General features: G+C 53.7%; 3 protein-coding genes across 3 annotated transcripts; 1 reads left to right on the forward strand and 2 right to left on the reverse strand.

Annotated features, from left to right (window-relative positions):
- Positions 1–848: 848 nt before the first annotated feature.
- SPT6 (Transcription elongation factor spt6) lies at positions 849–5,338 on the forward strand (the record flags this gene model as incomplete). The annotated part of the gene is made up of 5 exons (XM_056217747.1): positions 849–1,010; positions 1,060–1,227; positions 1,274–1,849; positions 1,910–4,973; positions 5,037–5,338. 5 exons carry the CDS (start codon positions 849–851, stop codon positions 5,336–5,338), a joined length of 4,272 nt encoding a protein of 1,423 aa, XP_056069303.1.
- Positions 5,339–5,705: 367 nt separating this feature from the next.
- N0V89_008995 (uncharacterized protein) lies at positions 5,706–7,747 on the reverse strand (the record flags this gene model as incomplete). The annotated part of the gene is made up of 3 exons (XM_056217748.1): positions 5,706–5,895; positions 5,967–7,466; positions 7,518–7,747. 3 exons carry the CDS (start codon positions 7,745–7,747, stop codon positions 5,706–5,708), a joined length of 1,920 nt encoding a protein of 639 aa, XP_056069304.1.
- A 5,315-nt stretch (positions 7,748–13,062) lies between these two features.
- Positions 13,063–15,990, reverse strand: N0V89_008996 (uncharacterized protein; the record flags this gene model as incomplete). The annotated part of the gene is made up of 2 exons (XM_056217749.1): positions 13,063–15,727; positions 15,779–15,990. 2 exons carry the CDS (start codon positions 15,988–15,990, stop codon positions 13,063–13,065), a joined length of 2,877 nt encoding a protein of 958 aa, XP_056069305.1.
- Between the last annotated feature and the right edge of the window lie 1,945 nt (positions 15,991–17,935).

Genomic DNA, 17,935 nt, shown 5'->3' on the forward strand with positions numbered 1-17,935 from the left:
CGCTTTCGGGACACTTGTGGTTGCAGGCCCGAGAGGCGAGAATGACGGCGTGACCGAAGAAGGCAGCCAATGTAGGTGCGAATACAGCGGGCCTCGCGGGTGGTGGTGGGCAGGGAGGGCGGTGGACGGTGAAGTTGAACGTCGCGGGGCGCTTCGATGTTTGGCGGGGAAGCAAGCAACACGGCAACGGGTAGACGCGCAGGGCGCACGAAGGCACGATTGAAGCGGCAGCGAGGCTGATGAGGTGCGCGGGGCGGACGCAGGCTCCTGAAGTACTGCACAGATTGGATTTATGTAGATGATCATCTTCAGGAGAGTTTCACGTTTCGCATGGCCTCAAGGCGCTGCTTCACCTTTGTCTCTAGCGCACCCTCCGCGGATGCTCCCGCCCATTCGGCCTCTCGCCGGGGTTCGCTGCTACAGCTGCTGTTGCTGCCATGACGAGCTGCAGCTCCGGCAAGCGTTGTCTTCCTAGCTTCTCCGACTACTCGTGGCCATGCAGGATAAAGAAAATATACGTGTGCAGCAGATCGTCTGCTGGTAACCCCACACGCGTGCATGGATCACCGAAGCGAGTAAAGGTGAAAGGAAGGGCAGCACCAGCCACATGGCGCTAGGCCCGAAGTGACCTTAGCCACTGCGGCTTGAACTTTTGCGCCGACTGCGCGACTGACGGCAGCTCCCATCAACTCGACCTTGCGCCCAGCGCGTCCCTATAAAGACCCCCCTCCGCCTCGATCTCGCGCCTGCCACCTCCTCCATCTTCCCCTTCGCTTTCGCCCGACGCGTCTCGAGTCAGGCCACCGGCAGCCTCCGCTTTCTCCTTTGTTCGCGCGGCCGCATCCTCCATGGCTGAATACTTTGACACCGTGGCCGAGCTAGGCAGCGAGGAAGATGACGACGACTTCGACGGGGACGCGCCCGAGGGACGCTCCAAGGCGAACGGCGAGAACGGCGTAGATGACTCGAGCGAGGAAGAAGACGAGGATGACGAGGAGCGCATCCGCGAGGTGGGTTCACAATCTCGTGGGCTATTGGGAAGTGCTGACAGCTGTACAGGAGGGCGCTGGTTTCATCGCCGACGAGGAAGAGGACGAAGAAGAAGAGGCCACCCGCAAGGAGCGCCGGCGGCGTAAAAAGCGCAAGAACAGGGAAGAAGACGAGGCCCTGGATGAGGAAGATTTAGACCTCATCGGCGTGGATGTGGAACCACGCGAACAACCACCGGTACGCTCGTATCGCCATGACCTTACAACGGCGCTAACAGTCACAGAGCAAGTTCAAACGCCTGAAGCGCGGCCACAAGGAACGTTCCAAGGGACCTCGTGGTATCGACGATATATTCTCTGACGACGAGGAGGTCGATGACGCGGACGCCGGTCGGAGAACAGACTTCAACGACGAATTCGCCGACTTCATCGAAGAGGAAACGTTTGAGGACGAGATCACCGAGGACGACCACGAAGTCGGACAGCCGGGTATCGCCCACATCAGCAGGACTTTACAATTCACCGGTCTCGACGAAGGCGCTGAAGAGGATTACCGGGCGGCATTCGGCGATGGCACAGAATACGACTGGGCCCTCGAAGAGCAAGAAAGAGCAGACATGGAAGAGGAAGGCGGAGAAGGCAAGACCCAGCTCAAGGACGTCTTCGAACCAGGCTTGCTCCAGGAGAAATTGCTTACCGATAGGGATCAAGCTATCCGTGATAAGGATATCCCCGAACGTCTTCAGCTGGCGCGCGAGCCATTCCCCGATGACGCGGATCTGAGCCCCGATACCTTAGAGAAGCGGCTGGATGAAGAGGCTAAGTGGATCTCCGAGCTTTTGTATCCCAAGAAAGGCATGGTAAGATCACCCCATCATAGATGTGCATAACTTCTAGCTAATCATTGACCTCTGCATTAGGCCTCGTATTTCAAGAGCCCTTTCATCAACGCTGTGCGCAAGGTTCTGCAATTCCTCAATGTCGACAACTTCGAGGTTCCTTTCATCTTCAACCATAGAAAGGATTACTTGATCCACGCCCCCAGTGATGAAGACGACGACCCTGACGATCCTGCTCCTAGAGACATGCGACCTGAACGTTTGCTAAATCAAAATGAGCTGTGGGAGATCTTTGAGTTTGACCTCAAGTTCCGCGCTTTCTTCGAAAAGCGAGAAGCACTCATAAAGCATTATGACAACCTCAAGGCTCTGTACCCGGATATCCAAGACGATGTCATTGACGATCTGGCTCACAAGGCTTCCACAATTGAGGAAGTGCAGGAGTTGCAAGACTATCTACATTTCCGATACGCTGGGGAAATAAGTGAAGTCCGCCAAGAGACCGGCAATGGTGTACAGAAGCGTGCGAATAACACCCGCAATTTCTACGACCGATTGCGTGGTACAAAGACGATTAGTTTCGTGCATGCGCTCGGCATCAGCCCTGATCAACTTGCGAAGAAGGCAGACGGAACGGAAAGTCATTTCATTGAAGACCAGCAGGTTAGCCCGGAGGAATTTGCGGATCAATTGTCCGAGGCGCCCGAAACAGGATCCAGCATCTTACGATCCGCAAAGCTGTTATATACGCAGGAATTGCAGGTAAATCCACGGTTACGGCGATACGTCAGAGGCAACTTCTACATGGATGCGACTATAGACTGTGTGCGAACGGACAAGGGCATGCGCAAGATTACCGAGGATCATCCCTACTACGAATTCAAGTACCTCCGGAGACAGACATTCCAGGACCTGAACGGTCGACCGGATCTCTTCCTGAAGATGCTGAAAGCTGAAGAGGAGGGCCTCATTAGCGTCAAGATCCGGATGGGCAGCTGGGCCAACCTCAAGCGGAAGCTGCAGACTCATATCGTCTCGGATAACGTCAGCGAAGTATCCGAACAGTGGAACGTACTGCGCAAGGAGATGCTTGACATCGCTCTGGACAAGCTGCAGCCTATCATAGCCGGCGGAGTAAAGGAGACGCTCCGATCCCGTTGTGAAGACGAGCTAGCAAGTCGGGCACGCGACAGCTACTACAACAAGCTCGACCAGGCTCCTTTCAAGCCCCGTGGCTCACCCTTGGGCACAGTCCCCAACGTTCTTACCATCTCTAACGGCAAGGGCATGCGGGGCGACGCTATCATGTGGGCTTACGTGGAGCAAGATGGAAGGGTGCTGGAACACGGCAAGCTGAGGGAATTTCGACTCGGTAACCGGGATCGCGGCATTCCGGATGGCAAAGACATCGAAGTCTTTGTCGAAGTGTGCAACAGACGCAAGCCAGATGTCATCGGCATCAGTGGCTTCTCCGTGGAGACCCGACGACTCAAGGGCGACTTGGAAGAAATCATCAATCAAAACGACTTGAAAGGACCACAGTACGAAGACGAAGAAAACACAGAAAGGCTCGATCCTTTGGAGGTCATCTACGTCAACGATGAAGTTGCGCGCCTTTACTACAACAGTGCCCGTGCTGCCAACGAATTTCCAAAACACCCTCCCCTCACACGATACTGTATCGCGCTTGCTCGCTATCTGCAGAATCCTTTGGCTGAATATGCCTCGCTTGGCCGAGACATCGTATCGTTGCCTTTCGTACAGAACCAGACACTCGTCCCACAAGAGAAGCTCTTTGACCGCCTGGAGACCGCTATGGTGGACATGGTCAACCTAGTCGGCTTCAACTTGTTGGACGGCTACGACGACCCGTACATGTCTAAGCTGCTTCCATACATATGTGGTTTGGGACCACGTAAAGCGGAAAGACTTGTCAAGGCTATCCAATCGAACAACGACGAGATCCTCTCACGATGGGAGCTGATGGGTGTTTCGGAACAAGGCGACAGTCGGGAAATTCACAAGGCCATGGAGCCAGTAGTATTTGCAAACTGCTCCAGTTTCCTGTGGCTCACATACGACTCGAGCGAAGAAGTAGCCGACTACCTCGACAGCACCCGCGTCCATCCGGAAGACTACGAACTCGCGCGCAAGATGGTGGCCGACTCTATGAATCTTGATGAAGAGGACATCAAGGCAGAAATCGACGAAGCTGGTCCCAGTGCAGTGATCCGAAGGATGGTGCGTGAAGAGAAGTTCGACGAAATCCACGACCTTGATCTCGAGGGTTATGCAAGGGACATCGAAAAGAACATCGGCATTCGTAAACGTGCCACCTTGGAGACGATCCGTGCTGAGATCGCGGATCCCTACGAGGAAATTCGGCAGACCTTCGCCCTTCTGAATTCTGATGACATTTTTACTATGCTGACTGGCGAGACGAAAGAGTCGCTGCACGAAGGCATGGTGATCCCTGTCCAGATCAAGCGCACTTTCCCAGACCACATTGAGGTCAGGCTCGAGTGCGGTGTCGAAGGAGGCGTGGGTGAAGTCGAATTTCCCGAGGGCGTTGGTAGCGGTCGACAGGCACCCCGCGATGTCTTCCAGCCCCATCAGACTGTGCGGGCTAAGATTGTCTTCCTCAATCGGAAAGCTCTCACTGCACAGCTCTCTTTGCGCGAGGACCTGATCCGACAGCCACTAGTACGAACTGATCGCATACCAGGCGACTGGGACGAGCAGCAGGAAGCGGCAGACAAGAAGGCAGCGGAGCGGGAGAAGGAAGTTGCCTCCGGCCGACCCAACCGTGTCGTCAATCATCCTCTATTCTTCTCGTTCAACTCTGCACAGGCAGAAGAGTACCTCGGTAGCAAGGAACCTGGAGAGGCCGTCATCCGTCCCTCTTCCAAGGGTTTCGACCATCTTGCCGTCACCTGGAAGGTCGCAGAGAATTCATTCCAGCATATCGATGTGCTGGAGATGAACAAGGCCAGCGAGTACTCTGTCGGCAAGCAACTACGTGTCGGAAAGCAAGTCTACTCGGATCTCGACGAGCTCATCGTCAACCACGTGCAAGCCATGGCCCGCAAGGTCGCCGAGCTAACTCGCGACGAGCGCTTCCAGAAAGGCACGAAAGAAGAGACAGGTAAGCTTTTCCCCGTGCATCCCCCTCGTCTTTTTTGCATTACATATACTGACGCACCCACAGAGCAATGGCTTGCCACGTATTGCAACGCCAACACCACGCGCTCCATGTACGCCTTCTGCGCCATCCCCAAGCACCCGGGCTACTTCTGGCTCTGCTTCCAAGCCGGCCGCGACGGCAAGAAGGGCGAGTGGCCCGTCAAGGTCATACCCAACGCGTTCGAGATGCAGAAGAACGTGTATCCTGATATGGTCGCGCTGAAGAACGGGTTCAAGATGCTATTCCAGTCAAAGAGTAGGGTGGCGGGGCCGCCGTCTGGCCCGGGACATAGGCCGGCGGCGCAGGCGATTCCGATTAGGCGTTGAGGTCGTTTGCGGCGTGGCTAGATTGAGATGTTCCTCCTTGTATTATAAGTTATCATTTGGTGAGCGCACGCACAGCGCTGGGATCAAAATTTGGCTTGGCTGATTGGGGGGATTGAATTGCGAGGGCTTGGTGCTTGCTTGCTATTAGCCTTCGGGAATAGTTGCGTTGGCATTGTAGGAGTTGCAGCCCGGTATATGGGCGGGAAAGATCCTAAGATCAGCTAGTCTGGATACAATTGCAATAGTATTATGAGATGTCGAAAATTTCAGCTTTTGCATTTCATGCAGGGGTATCGTAAATCATAATCTATATCCCGTCTATCCTTCCCGTGAACGCCAGTTAATTCTTCACCAGTCGATCAATCAATCATCGCCGAATCTCCGTAATGTCAACACTAACCTTCCCCTTATTTTTATTCTCCCACCGATACGGCTCAAACCCATCTCCACTGCCCCCTCCACGACTCCCAACCCGCTGGTACGGCTCCGCGACAAAGTTGCTAGGCGCGAAGCTCGGCGCGGGAACAGCATTGTAGGCTTTCTTGCGACGCATGAGTCTGGTCTACGTTAGTTTCTGCTCTCCAAATCTGACAGAAGAGAGGGATAGGAAAGGAGGAAAGGAACTTACACAACCGCCGCGACGATAGCAAAGATGACGAACAGGCCCACACCAACAGACACCCCAATAATAACCTTATTAGACACCCCGCCCGTTTTGCCGTTCACAATCTCGCTCGCCTTAGCGCCTACATCCTTATCGCCGTCGTCTTTCGATGCAGTAGGTGTAGGCGGCGCAGTGTAACTAACGGGACTCCCGCTCGTGCTCGAGAAGCTCAAAGCGTTGTCACCGAAGTCTTGCGTTTTTACAACTTTATCAGTCACGCCTGGGGTAACTGGCCACGTTACGTCCGCGCCGGAGGGAACGACGGTAGTAAGCGTGCGCGTTTCGACGGTCTGCGTTGTGAGCTGTAGGCTATTGGGACAGTTTCCTATGACGGACGTCTGGCACTGGACGCCCGTGTGCGTGATTTGCGTCTTCTTGGTTACAGTCTCAGAAGCCTCGTCGGCACGCTTGTCAGGCTTTGTGGTGGGTGTAGGCGAGGCGGTCACGCTGGGAGGCGAAGTGGGCTTGTGGGCGCAGACTTCCGCGAGGGCAGTCGTCCAGATGGGGATGCTAGTCGCTGCGACGGGGCCCCAGGTATCTGTGTCGAAGACGATGCTCGCGCCTGCCACCGCACCAAGCGCCATCTGGTATTTTTGCAAGACGTGGATTTCGCAGTCTGCGTCTGCGGGCGCGAGCGTGACGTTGGTGGTGAACTCGGCGAGGTTGGCGTAAACGCCTACTTCGATACCGCCGGCTACTTCGGGGGTGCCGAGGGTGGTGTTGAAGATGGTTACATCAGGGACGCCTGGGGCTGTGACGGCGATGCCAGAGTGGATTCCTATGCGGAGGATGGCGGAGAGGACGACGCCTGCTTTCTCGATGGTGACGGGGAGGAACTCGAATTGGCCGCCGTTGAAGACGATGTTGGAGACGGAGTCGCTGAAAAGCGCGATGTCGATGCCTACTCCGTCGTCTAGCTTGATGTGCAGGCCGCTGCTGATGTCGATCTCACCCTGGACGGAGAGAAGGAGATCAACTTTAAAGACGACACCGAGAGTGAGGTTTTTGCCTACGGCGACGCCGATGGGCGTGTTGGAAGTGAAGAGGTTGAGTTCGTACGTTGCGCCTGCGCCTAGGACCGTGTTGAGCTCGAGATATAGCTCCATGTCGTCGAACATGAAATTTAGCGTGACATCGTCGATGGGCGCAATGTCCATGTCGAAGCTGTAATTGAGCGGCGGGAACGCAAAGTCGTGCCAGTCGATGCCGTCGTCGAGATTCTTCGCGACGCCTTTGAAGTAGTCCTCAAAGTAGTCCTCGACCTCTTGCGTGAAGTTGTCGACTGTGTTGAAGACGGAAGAGACGGTCTTGTTGAGCGCTTCGCCGGCATCAAAGTCGTCGGCGATATGGAGGCCTGCGCTTGCGATGCCTTTGACGTAGCATGTTGTGCAGGTGATTTCAACAGCTGCGGATACAGCAGCTGAGGCGTTCCCGTTGTCTGTCTCAACGGATTCGGATGCACCGCTAGTAACCAAGTTAGATGACCAGTGAGGCATCTGGGGGGATTGTACTTACTACTTGAGCAGAACGGCTCCGTCCCAGCTCCTGTCGAAGGTTACATTGCCCTTCAAATCCTCTATCTTTTGATGTCTCGCCTCAGCGAGCCCTCTTCGAATAGCAAGATGCGTATCCGCATCTGTGTGTCCCGGCGCATTGTAAGTACGAACAGAGACATCGGCCGCATCTGCAAGGCCAATGAAGCCAGCAGCCAGGCTCAAGACCGTCGTTACTCTTCTCATGGCCATATTGTCAAACGCGTGATCAATTTTCTCGCAATCCCAAATACAAAAGTGGGAAACCGTAGCCTTGCATCCACAGTCCCGAGCCTTTCGTCCTTATGTATTTACAGCACTCCCGCGCCGCACATACGCATCTGCATCTCCGTGCCTCCATCTCAAGACTAAAATAAGGCCGTGCCAAGGGCCAAACTGGTGCAGGGAGTGCATCAGAACACAGCGCCTTACCCAACGCGGCGTCGGACCCAAGAAGTTGGCCTAACACGAACGATCCGTGGGCTTGCGCTAACGAGTGTGGGAGTACGGCGGGCCACTTCGGTCATACAAAATGTGTGCTCAAGTCCGGTGTCCATCTTGTACCATGATTAGTGCGATGCTGCATTGTCGCTGCGCATGAAGCATTTCGCTCGTCCTAACATCATGCTTCTGGCGTATTCCTACTTCGAGTTAGAATGGTAAGAATTTTCTCGAGACATGCTAAGTGTTCGAGGATGAACAGATCCCAAACGACGCACAGCCTCAAACTCGGAGTTGGACTAGGGGATGAACGATGCCGAAACTGGACATGCGCTACGCCGCATCCAGGAATATTCTGGCCCCCCGAACAAAGCTCCGGATACATCGCGTGGGCGCACGAGCACTATGAAACGCTATGCACGCGACACTGCCAGCCTTGGGGATAGACATCTGACGGGCGCAGCAACGTCGTCTGGGGATAATTCTCCTATCGCGGGAGGGGCAGGCGCGGGATAAGAAAAGATGGTGACGATCAGTCAAGCAGATGCTGGGGGCGTTTCAGACGGTGCTGTGCCGCAAGGCTGCGGTGTTCGTGTCAGAGGCGAAGTGCTTGGTGAGGTTGAAGTCGAGGTGGGGGCACAGAATAGGCAATCGTCGAGAATGCGGCCGGCGCTAGTAGTGACACTTGCCTTTTGTGGCATATGCCATAGTGCGCTGCGGAAATAGTGACTCCCTAATCGGTAGATGGTGCTTCTACCTCTGGGGAGATTCCCATGGTTATGAAGGAATTGGCAGGCAGGAATTCCATAAAAGGCAAGCGTATATACCAATCCGTAGTTCGACCATCAAGCCATGTCTCAATGCGGGGATTGTACAAATCAAGGGTTTCGCCCAGAAGCGTAGTCATAGAGTGGTATGACGGCAGATGTTGAGGGCCGGGCGTACATTCGTATGCTGTACTTTGTAGCAGCATTGTGGTAGTTTTGAAGATCTTACAAATATAAGTACCGCATGTCCGTAGCTCCTCTATGTTCTACCGCATGGTTTTCATACCTCAGCGCGTCGCCAACTACCAATCGCGCTTTTCTTTTGTGTAGGTTGTGGCTTGGCTGCGCAACTCTGTCCGATATGCAGGCTCAATTACCTCCTGCCGGGTTGCGAGCAGGGAAAAAAGGGGGAGAGATAGAATAAAAGGGGGAGAGATAGAATAAAAAGGGGGAGAGATAGAATAAAAAGGGAGGGGAGATAGAGAGATAGAGAGATAGAAGAGAGAGAGAGAGAGAGAGAAGAAAAGAGAGAGAATGAGAGAGAGAGAGAGGGAGAGAGAAAAAGAGAGGGAGGAAAGGCAAAAAAAAGCACACCAAGCTCATGTCTCCCCACCCCGGCCGTCCTAGCCGGACAGCCGGAATGAGCAGGTAGTTGAGAGGAACATCGGCTGTCCCGAGGATCGAACTCACGTCCTAGGCGGTGAACTCCGCTTCGTTCGCAAGCCCTCTCCCAGAGTCCTTAGTCGCTAGCTGACCACTAGACCACTAAGTGCTTTCTCCTTCTGCCACAAGCTTAATGTGAGAGTATTTGTAAATCCAAAAGTACATATATGCGACTGAATTAGTGCGTTGGTTGGGTTGAGGTTGTGAATTGGGTGAGAGACGCTGAGGTCAAGTTGGGGAAAGAGCGAACGCCTACCAGGTGAATCATAGAACCTCGGGCGAGTAGCCTGCTCGCTCGCTGTTTCTCAGACAGAGTCTGCCATCGCACCTTGAAGTCGCTAGCCTGCTTGAATACAGTTACCGATATCTAAAACGGTTTCTATGCGGACCGTCATGCTCAATGCACCACAATCACGGGGACTGGCGTCCTGGTTTTCAAGTAATGAACCTAAGCGCCACCGCAAATCGCCAGTCGCGACTTGATTGTATTATCTCAATTTTGGGCTGGGACTCCCATGCATTGATCATTCTCAGAATCTTGCACCTGCAGTAGGTGAGAACGACAACCTGTACGATGATACCTGGCAAGAGAAGTGACCCTGACAAACCTCAACGTACTTAACTCTCTTTAAATTAAGTCTCTGTAAGGTTCCCACATATGACACAAATCCAATGTTTGCTGTATCAAAGATGGCATCTACAATGTGCCACTCCTTCTGAGGTCATGCGACCTTCATGATGCCACACTTCCTGACCAGACCGATGAAGTCCTCCTGTAGGACCTACCTGCCATGTATCTCATATCACAATCTTTCGATTACAGTTCATGAGAATGCGACTCGCTGGTGTCTTGAGAGGCTATCTCAAAGACACATATAGCTGTTACGGCCTGAAAGGGTTAACCATGGGGAGTTGTGTGCTAGAGTGACTCACAGGCTAGAATGCGTTTTGCATGTGCATGGACCTCACCCTAAATATCTAGCAAGTCTTATGTAGTAACAGCGAAAATAGCAGATGCATTCGGCTAATCTAAACTCAATGTTTGTAGGCAGGATGTATCGAATCGAACCCAGAAATAGCATAAACATTAGGAAAGACCAGAAGATTGCAAACGCTATGAGATCCAAACACCTGCGTGTTACCCCAGGAGTTGTAATACAAGGTCTGAATAATAGGATTGGACATGACTACGTCCTACCTGCCCACGTCTAGCTAATGCTCAGCCAAGTGTAAGGCTGTCCAGGATGTCTGAAATGGTATCCACACTATAGTAGGGTGATAGCCTCATCCTGGTTAGTGCACTCCTTACAACGATCGCACATACAGCTTTACTGTTCGTCGACTTTAATATACATGTAAAAATGGGACACTAGCAAAGTAGCAGTGAAGAGGAGATGATACTTCCTGACGGTCGACCATACCAAACTTGTATTGGTCACATCCGGCTGCCCGAGAAACGAAGGAAGATTAGCTAGCGCTGCTTACGTTCTCTCCAAACGTCTTGCTATTGATCTGGACGATACTTCGGCACTCTAGCTCTAGTATATGATCTACTATTAGGCCAGCCATTGACCATCGAAATGAGCATTGTTTTAACAAGCTCTTGAAATTTGTGCACTTTTGGAATTTCAAAGCAACACTTAGGTGATTCTCTCTTGAAGTTTATTCAAACGTAAATAGGAGTGACTAGATAGATAGAACATTGAATAATAGCTTCGTAGCCCCAAAGCCACTTCTTCTATCCTGAATTACTTGTATTGATAGCCTGAAGCTTACATTACTACTATAGTCAATGGAGTACTTATGGATCGCAATCGTTACACCTGCTAACATATGTCACGGCTTTCATAGAGATATATGGGATCTAGAGTAAGGAGCAATGCTTCTTTTCATGGATATATACTCATGTGTTGGCTTCAAGCAAAAAAGCTTAATCAGTGAGAACCGGTCCTGAACGTACGGGGAGGCCTCGCTCGTGCTCACGCTATACCAGGCATCCTATCAATAACAGATGTGAATGTGAACATTGAAGGAGGCATTCACAATGCGGATCATCCTATTGTGATGCTCACACTATAGATTAGGCCGAAGAGGAGCCCTCATTCACCGACCCGCCCAGTGACCGCCGACGTTATTAGTGAAGGCAGCAAGCAAACGCAAAGAAAGTGATGATCTAGAGTGAACAATAGCTGCTAGATGCACAATAGCGAAGGCAACCGTGAAGTGGGAGTATAAGAGTCCAGTTCGGCCTGCAAAGTTAGTGATCTCTCCCATATCTAAACTCCCATATCTAAACTCCCATATCTAAACTCCCATATCAAACTCCCATATCAAACTCCCATATCTGAACGCAAATCTACAATGTCGTCGAACAACGATAACAACGACACCCGCCGTGATTGGCAACCCTGTGAGAGCTCCCCCAAGACATAAGCGTCCCTCAGGGCATATGGCTAACTGTACCCATAGCTAAGAAGACGACGTCTGGCGACAACGCCACGTCCAGCGGCACTACTGGGGCTGATCCCCCAAACTCAGGTATCTTCACAATTCTGCTCTGCTCTCGGTCCTACATCTCATACGCATAAAGTAATATGCCAAGGCACATACAAGTTCAGCGGGTGTAGTCCAAACCAACATCCTCGAGTGCGCGGGAGTCAAGTGCTGGATGGAATCGTTTGGCCATGTCAATTTTTTTTTGATGAAATCTGCTAATACACATCTTGTAGATGATCGAAACGACGGTGGTGGCGGCGACGGAAAGAGCGGCGTACGATAACCTACCCTAAACATGTCGATGTAGAATGCTAACTAGATGAATTTAGAAAAAGACAACTTGGAGCAACATCAAGAAGTTTTTCAAGAGGTAGTTCTGCGTCGTAAGTCAAATCTAACGTCCATCTAGCCTACATCACACTGGCGGAAGCAACATCCGTTCATAATCACTTCCATCCACGAGATGTTGGCCGATGCAGAGAATTTCTTAACACCATTTACTGACCATAATATATAGTGCCAGCACGAAGATGCTGTGGGTGGATGAGCATGGGATCGGACATATGTGTATATGAGTCTTAGGACTACGGACAATGGAAATGTCAAGGCTTTGAAGTGCTACATGATGATTCGACAATATGAGTGCATCTTCTTCTTTTGACACGACCCTACAACGAAGCTCAATGACCAACATCCCAACGTTCACCGCCAGCTTGCCAGTCGCAATGCTGAACGCATGATTGTTCACGAAGGTAGAGTAGAACATCCGCATCGCTCCTTCCAACAGTGCGATGGAACAACGCGCCGACGATGTATAGTCACGACGCCTACCTTTGGATGTTGGGCGGAATACGCAAAGCCCTTCCTAACAGCAAAACCTCACATCTTGCACTGGATGTGTAAACTCCAAAATCCGAATCTTCCATTGAGAGCGTAAAGATATATCGTGGTATCCATAGAGCTGCGTATATATACCCAAAAGCCGCACAATCGCCTGTTGCTAGCACGTCTATGTTGTGTGGCTCTTCCGTCTCGTAAGCCGTGCTCAGTATCCCAGCCTCAAAGTAGGCCATCCCAATGAATCCCCTTCCCACCCCCACCTTCCTATGAAATGTCTATAATACACAAACGCCGCCGACCCCACGCCCAGTCTCGCAGAACCTACCACTCAATTAATATTACCATACTGCTCTTCTTTAAAACCCATAACCCCTCCTCACCCCTAACTCTCCTCCCCGCACCCGCACCCCCACCAGCCCCAATATCAATACTCTGCAGCTCCAAACTAAGTGCCACATCCTCATTCTCCAGCGGAATCTTCGCCGGAATAGGCGGCGCAGCAGCACCGGAGTGCCGCGCGCCATACCCAGGACTACTCCCGTACCCGCCGACGTTCTCCCTCTCGCGCAGGACATTCGTGTTTGGCATGGGGATGCTGCTCGGCGAGTGTGCGGGCGGAGAGTCGTAGTCGTATGCGGACGCTGTGCGGGCGTGAGTGCCGTTGCTGCGCTTCTGGAGGCGGTTGCGACTGCTAGAAGGGGGCGTTGCGTCGCGGTCGGCGAGGACTAAAGCGCCTGCATTGACGGGCGAGTTGTACTCGTTGAAGTTGTGGCGGGACGTCACGAGGGCGTTGCTGGGGCTGCTGCTGGCGGCGGAGCCGAACGTCACGTCGGTCGCCTGCCGGATGCGCTCGCGGTCTGCGCGTTCTCGACGATACCGTTCCTCGCGCTGTGCAGCTGCTTCGAGGTCCCGTGCTCCGTTGAGAGCAGCCCGTGAACGCACCGGGCGGACTTTTTCAGTGGGCTTGCGCTCTGGCTCGGGGGCCCAGCTGTCTATGGGGAGGTGATCTGAGGCATCGATGACACGTCCACTAAACGTGACAACCTGGCCTTGGTCGTTCATCTCCATACTGCTGCCGGGGCGATCAGGGTCCGAGGAGGAAGGCTTAGCATTCGGATTATACACGTCGAAACTGTCCGGATCGAAAGGCACGCCCGACAAGCGACGCTCTTGAATCCCGTCGGATGAAGGAGGTGGCCGAGGCGAGACCGACTTGCGGGTTGGCATGCTCCGCTGAGGCAGGCGCGATGAGCGATCATGGACCGGACTGTGAGCATTCGCAGGGCTGATCGAAGGGCTGATAGCACGAGGCTTGACGGGGGTCAGCTCACGTACAGGTGACCTCCGGCGGGGCTCTTCTGGCGGTGCATGAGGATAGTAAGGGTCTTCTGGCGGCGCGGAATGATAAGTCAATGGATGCGGCCGTGAGGGTGCATCATATTGCGGAAGGTTTCGGTAGTCCGGCTCAGATAGCTGCCTCGTGCGTGGTGGATCATCGTATGAAGGCGGCGGTGCTTGATAGGCACTCAAATCTCTACTCTGCCGTGCGGCAAGTCCAGGGACCAGACTTGCTGGGATCATGGCTGTCTCGTTCCGCAACGGTGAGGGTGCCATGGTATCCCGGGACACCGGTCGACTCACGGGGCGTGGATGTGTATACCGGCGCTCTTGCGTTACGACTTGACCGTATTCATTCGCCCCGTAAGGCTGTGGGGTTGGATCGTAGCCGTACTGGCTTGGTTCCTCCCTGTACCGCGACATATTCAACGGTGCGGGTGCGTCGCTACGATAGTCTTGAGGCTGATGCTGCGGTTGCGGCAGAGTGTTCGCACCTTTCCTGTGCACTGGTGGTGGTGGCGGCAGGTCGTCTTCGTCTTCCACCGTAGGCTGCATCGCACTTGCCCTTCGACCATGTGATGAATACTGATGGTCATACGGGCTTTGCGAGTCACTGTATCCGTTTGGCGAATGGAATTGCTCATGAGGCGCGACTAGCTCCTGGCTTCGGGAGTTCCTACTCAGCCGTAGAGGCTCAACGTGATACGAGGGATCCTGAAAAGTGTCCCTTCCATAACCATCAGACTGCTGAGGTGTATGGGGGTTTGAATACGCTGGCTCCATATAATACGGGTCCTGGATGGGCTCAGGCTCGTGTGTGAGCGGGACGGCAGGCGCAGAGTATGAGTGTGCTAGCTCCGGAGGATTGTACGATTGCCGGCGGGATGATCTGAAGTTCTCCTGTGACATAGCTCGATGCCCCGGGTGTGGGTCGATTGGCTGCACTTCATACGGCTTGGGGGCAGCATACGAAAGGTCATAACCAGCTTCGTTGTACTGCGGTAGGTTTGTATTGGACGAACGCGGGTTCGGCGGCGGTGTGTGGTATGCCTCCTGGTCAGCCGGCCGCGGTGCCGGTGGCTGCTGATGCTGTGGAGTGTGTTGCTTTGGTGGTGGCGTCTCGGACAAAGCTGAGGCGCCCGGCAACGGCCTGCGTGGAGGTGTGTCTGCGTGCTGGCTTGACCGTGACTTGCTCGGCGTGTGCTCGTGGCGAGGACTGCCATAGCTACGAGGGCCTGCCTGTATCCCCCTTAATCCACGCTGCTCTGGGGTATTTACTGGAGAAGGTGAAGCTCCTGTGGGATCTGAAGGCAGCGGCCTCCGCTTGACGGGTGTGCTTTCGCGTGGTCCGCCAACCGCAGGACTTCCGCCGGGCCTTGCGCTTTGTTGTTTCTGCACTGCTGGTGTCTTATCCTCCTTTGGACGCGTGTCGTAGTATGTGAGCTCGATGCGGATCTCTCCGGCATATTTGCCCCTACAATTGAGACCGTGCCAGGTGTCGCTCTGTCCGCCGCCCGGAATGATGACGGCCTCGAGGTTTACCCACGTCTCTCCAATGAGCTCCGTCTTCTTGTCGTCGTTGAACACAGACACCTTGAGCTGGTGGTAGTCGGCCGAATCGTGGACAGTGAATCGAAGTTCCTGGTCCCTACGTCATGTCAGTGCAAGCTCCTGTAAGTGGTGTTGGAATCGAGCATACCATCTTGGAGTCTGTCCACCGCGGCGGTCTGTGTTTGTTTTCTTTGCTTCCTTGCCCAGTCGAGCAGCACAGTACGGGTCCTGCTTTCCCATGGAACGGCGGTTCGGTAGGTTCTTCGCGCGGTCGATGATGGTGACCAGCGTGCCAATTATAGGCCCGTCGACCGTCATGTCGGAGTAGATGCCGGCGGTGTGCTGCGCGACCGGCGCCATAGGTTTTACCAATTTTGTAGCTGCCATGCTGGGCCTTCTCTTACCATGAGTACCTCTTTGAGATCGAAGCTCAGAGTGCGCTGGCGGCGAGAGTCGCGGAGGATTCGGTGGGCGGAGGGGTGGAGTAGCCGCGCGTGCGATGAGCCTCGACGCGGTGCATGCGCTGCAATTGCGGAAGCAGAAGGAAAAAGCTCAGCGAGAGAAGGGCGGAGGAAGTGACGACACCTAAAGAATGACTACCTGCACGAAGGCCCACTCTGGTGCGGTTGCGAGCGGTGGCTTTGATGGGGAGCTCGCTCTGTTTGTGTTGTGCAACAGGTGTGGCTGGTTACCCAGCCTCCGCGTCAGACGCCGCCCACTCAGCGCCCCCAGATCTGCTCGTAGCTCCCGCTTGCAAGGCGTACCTTGCATCCGCCGAAACACAGCAAGCCAGAAACAGATGCATTCCCTGCGAACTCCCCATCGAGATCCGGCACGCACGATGCGCCGGCTCCGCAATTGGTGGCTGGCTGTCACTGCAGTACACGACCGACAGCTTCGCGTGAAGCTCTCGCATGCAGCATCGCGACGCGCGTAACCATGCAGCAGAACGCCAGTAATCCTCTTTCCTATTCGCCGCGAACAGGCCCGAGTACGCAAAGTAACTTGGACATGTCTCTCGATCAAGATCTCACAGCCCATGGACATCGAGCGGAGCGCACGCCGGGATACCGCGGCTCACAGTCGTACGATGTGCCTTATCAACATCGACGTCCAAGTTTGTATTGCTCCGACGTTGACCAGGACAGCGTGGCTGGGAGATATCACCAGGAATCGACTCACTCAACGAGTACCGATCCTGATCGCGAACCTTGATCGCGATCCCATGCTTTCGTCATTTCATCTCGCTCTTCTGTGTTGATGATGAGCTGGCCGTCGACGCTCAGACAACAGAGTGCACGCGTGTAGTCCCGGTCGGACTACCAAGGCCCAAAGCAACTATAATTTCAGAGCTGCACCGGCGGATCTAGGCGCATCATTCTCCATGCTGCTCTGGAAGGATGCAAAGAAGACGCAGAATCGGTGTGACACTGCTCTGCAGACGTGAACAGAAAGAAGCACGGACTGCAATTTCTCGGCTTACAAGAACGCTGGAATTCATCTTGACTGAGAAGGAGAAGAGACGACGAGAGAACACACTTCCGGAATGCATGTAACCCAGGTTGCGAAGACAACGTCTCAATCAAAGCCCTAGTGAGACTTTCCTGTGAGCCTGGCAGCCTGGTTCCTCAGCCGAAGAGAACCCCATGTTGAAACCGGCTTTTACCAGCCTTCTAGATCATTGATGTTCAGAAAAAACAACCACAAATTTGACAGGCAGGCAGGCATTTGTGCAGTGCGCGGTCTCGACCACCGCAAGGCGAGTGCGCTATCAGCCCTCGACGAAGGCCACCCTGCTCGCTACGCATGCCAATCACACCAGATTCAGATCAACTCTTCTCAGCCGCAACATCGCAATCAAGACTGGTGCGTCTTCTTCGCCCATCGACATCCAACTTTATATACGAAAATGGCTCGCTGTCCATGTCTTCGTGGGATGCTTTGCTAGAGCGTGTTTTGCGACGGCTTGACAGCTTGCATATCGAGAGCGATGGCTTCAGCAGTTCCAAGAGCCGAACTTGCGCTATCGCCTGCTCATCATATGCATGCACGAGATATCGATTTGCTTAGGCGACTTCCTATTCCCGTCCCCTCGTGCTCGTGCTGCGAGTCACCCGCATCCTTGGATTGACTATGTTGGCTGGGCTTTGCTATTTGTACATGAAGGTGCACCGCTATGCTGCACCTCCGCGAGGCTGCTAATTCAGCGTTATCTATATGTAAATATTTCGCTTTGCCACACCGCGGCCGGCAAATGCAATGGCGGATTTGTCGAATCACTACTAACAGCTTGACTTCCTTCATT

This window comes from Didymosphaeria variabile, assembly GCF_027946475.1.
Source record: "Didymosphaeria variabile strain IMI 356815 chromosome Unknown scaffold_6, whole genome shotgun sequence".
Lineage (NCBI taxonomy): Eukaryota > Fungi > Ascomycota > Dothideomycetes > Pleosporales > Didymosphaeriaceae > Didymosphaeria > Didymosphaeria variabile.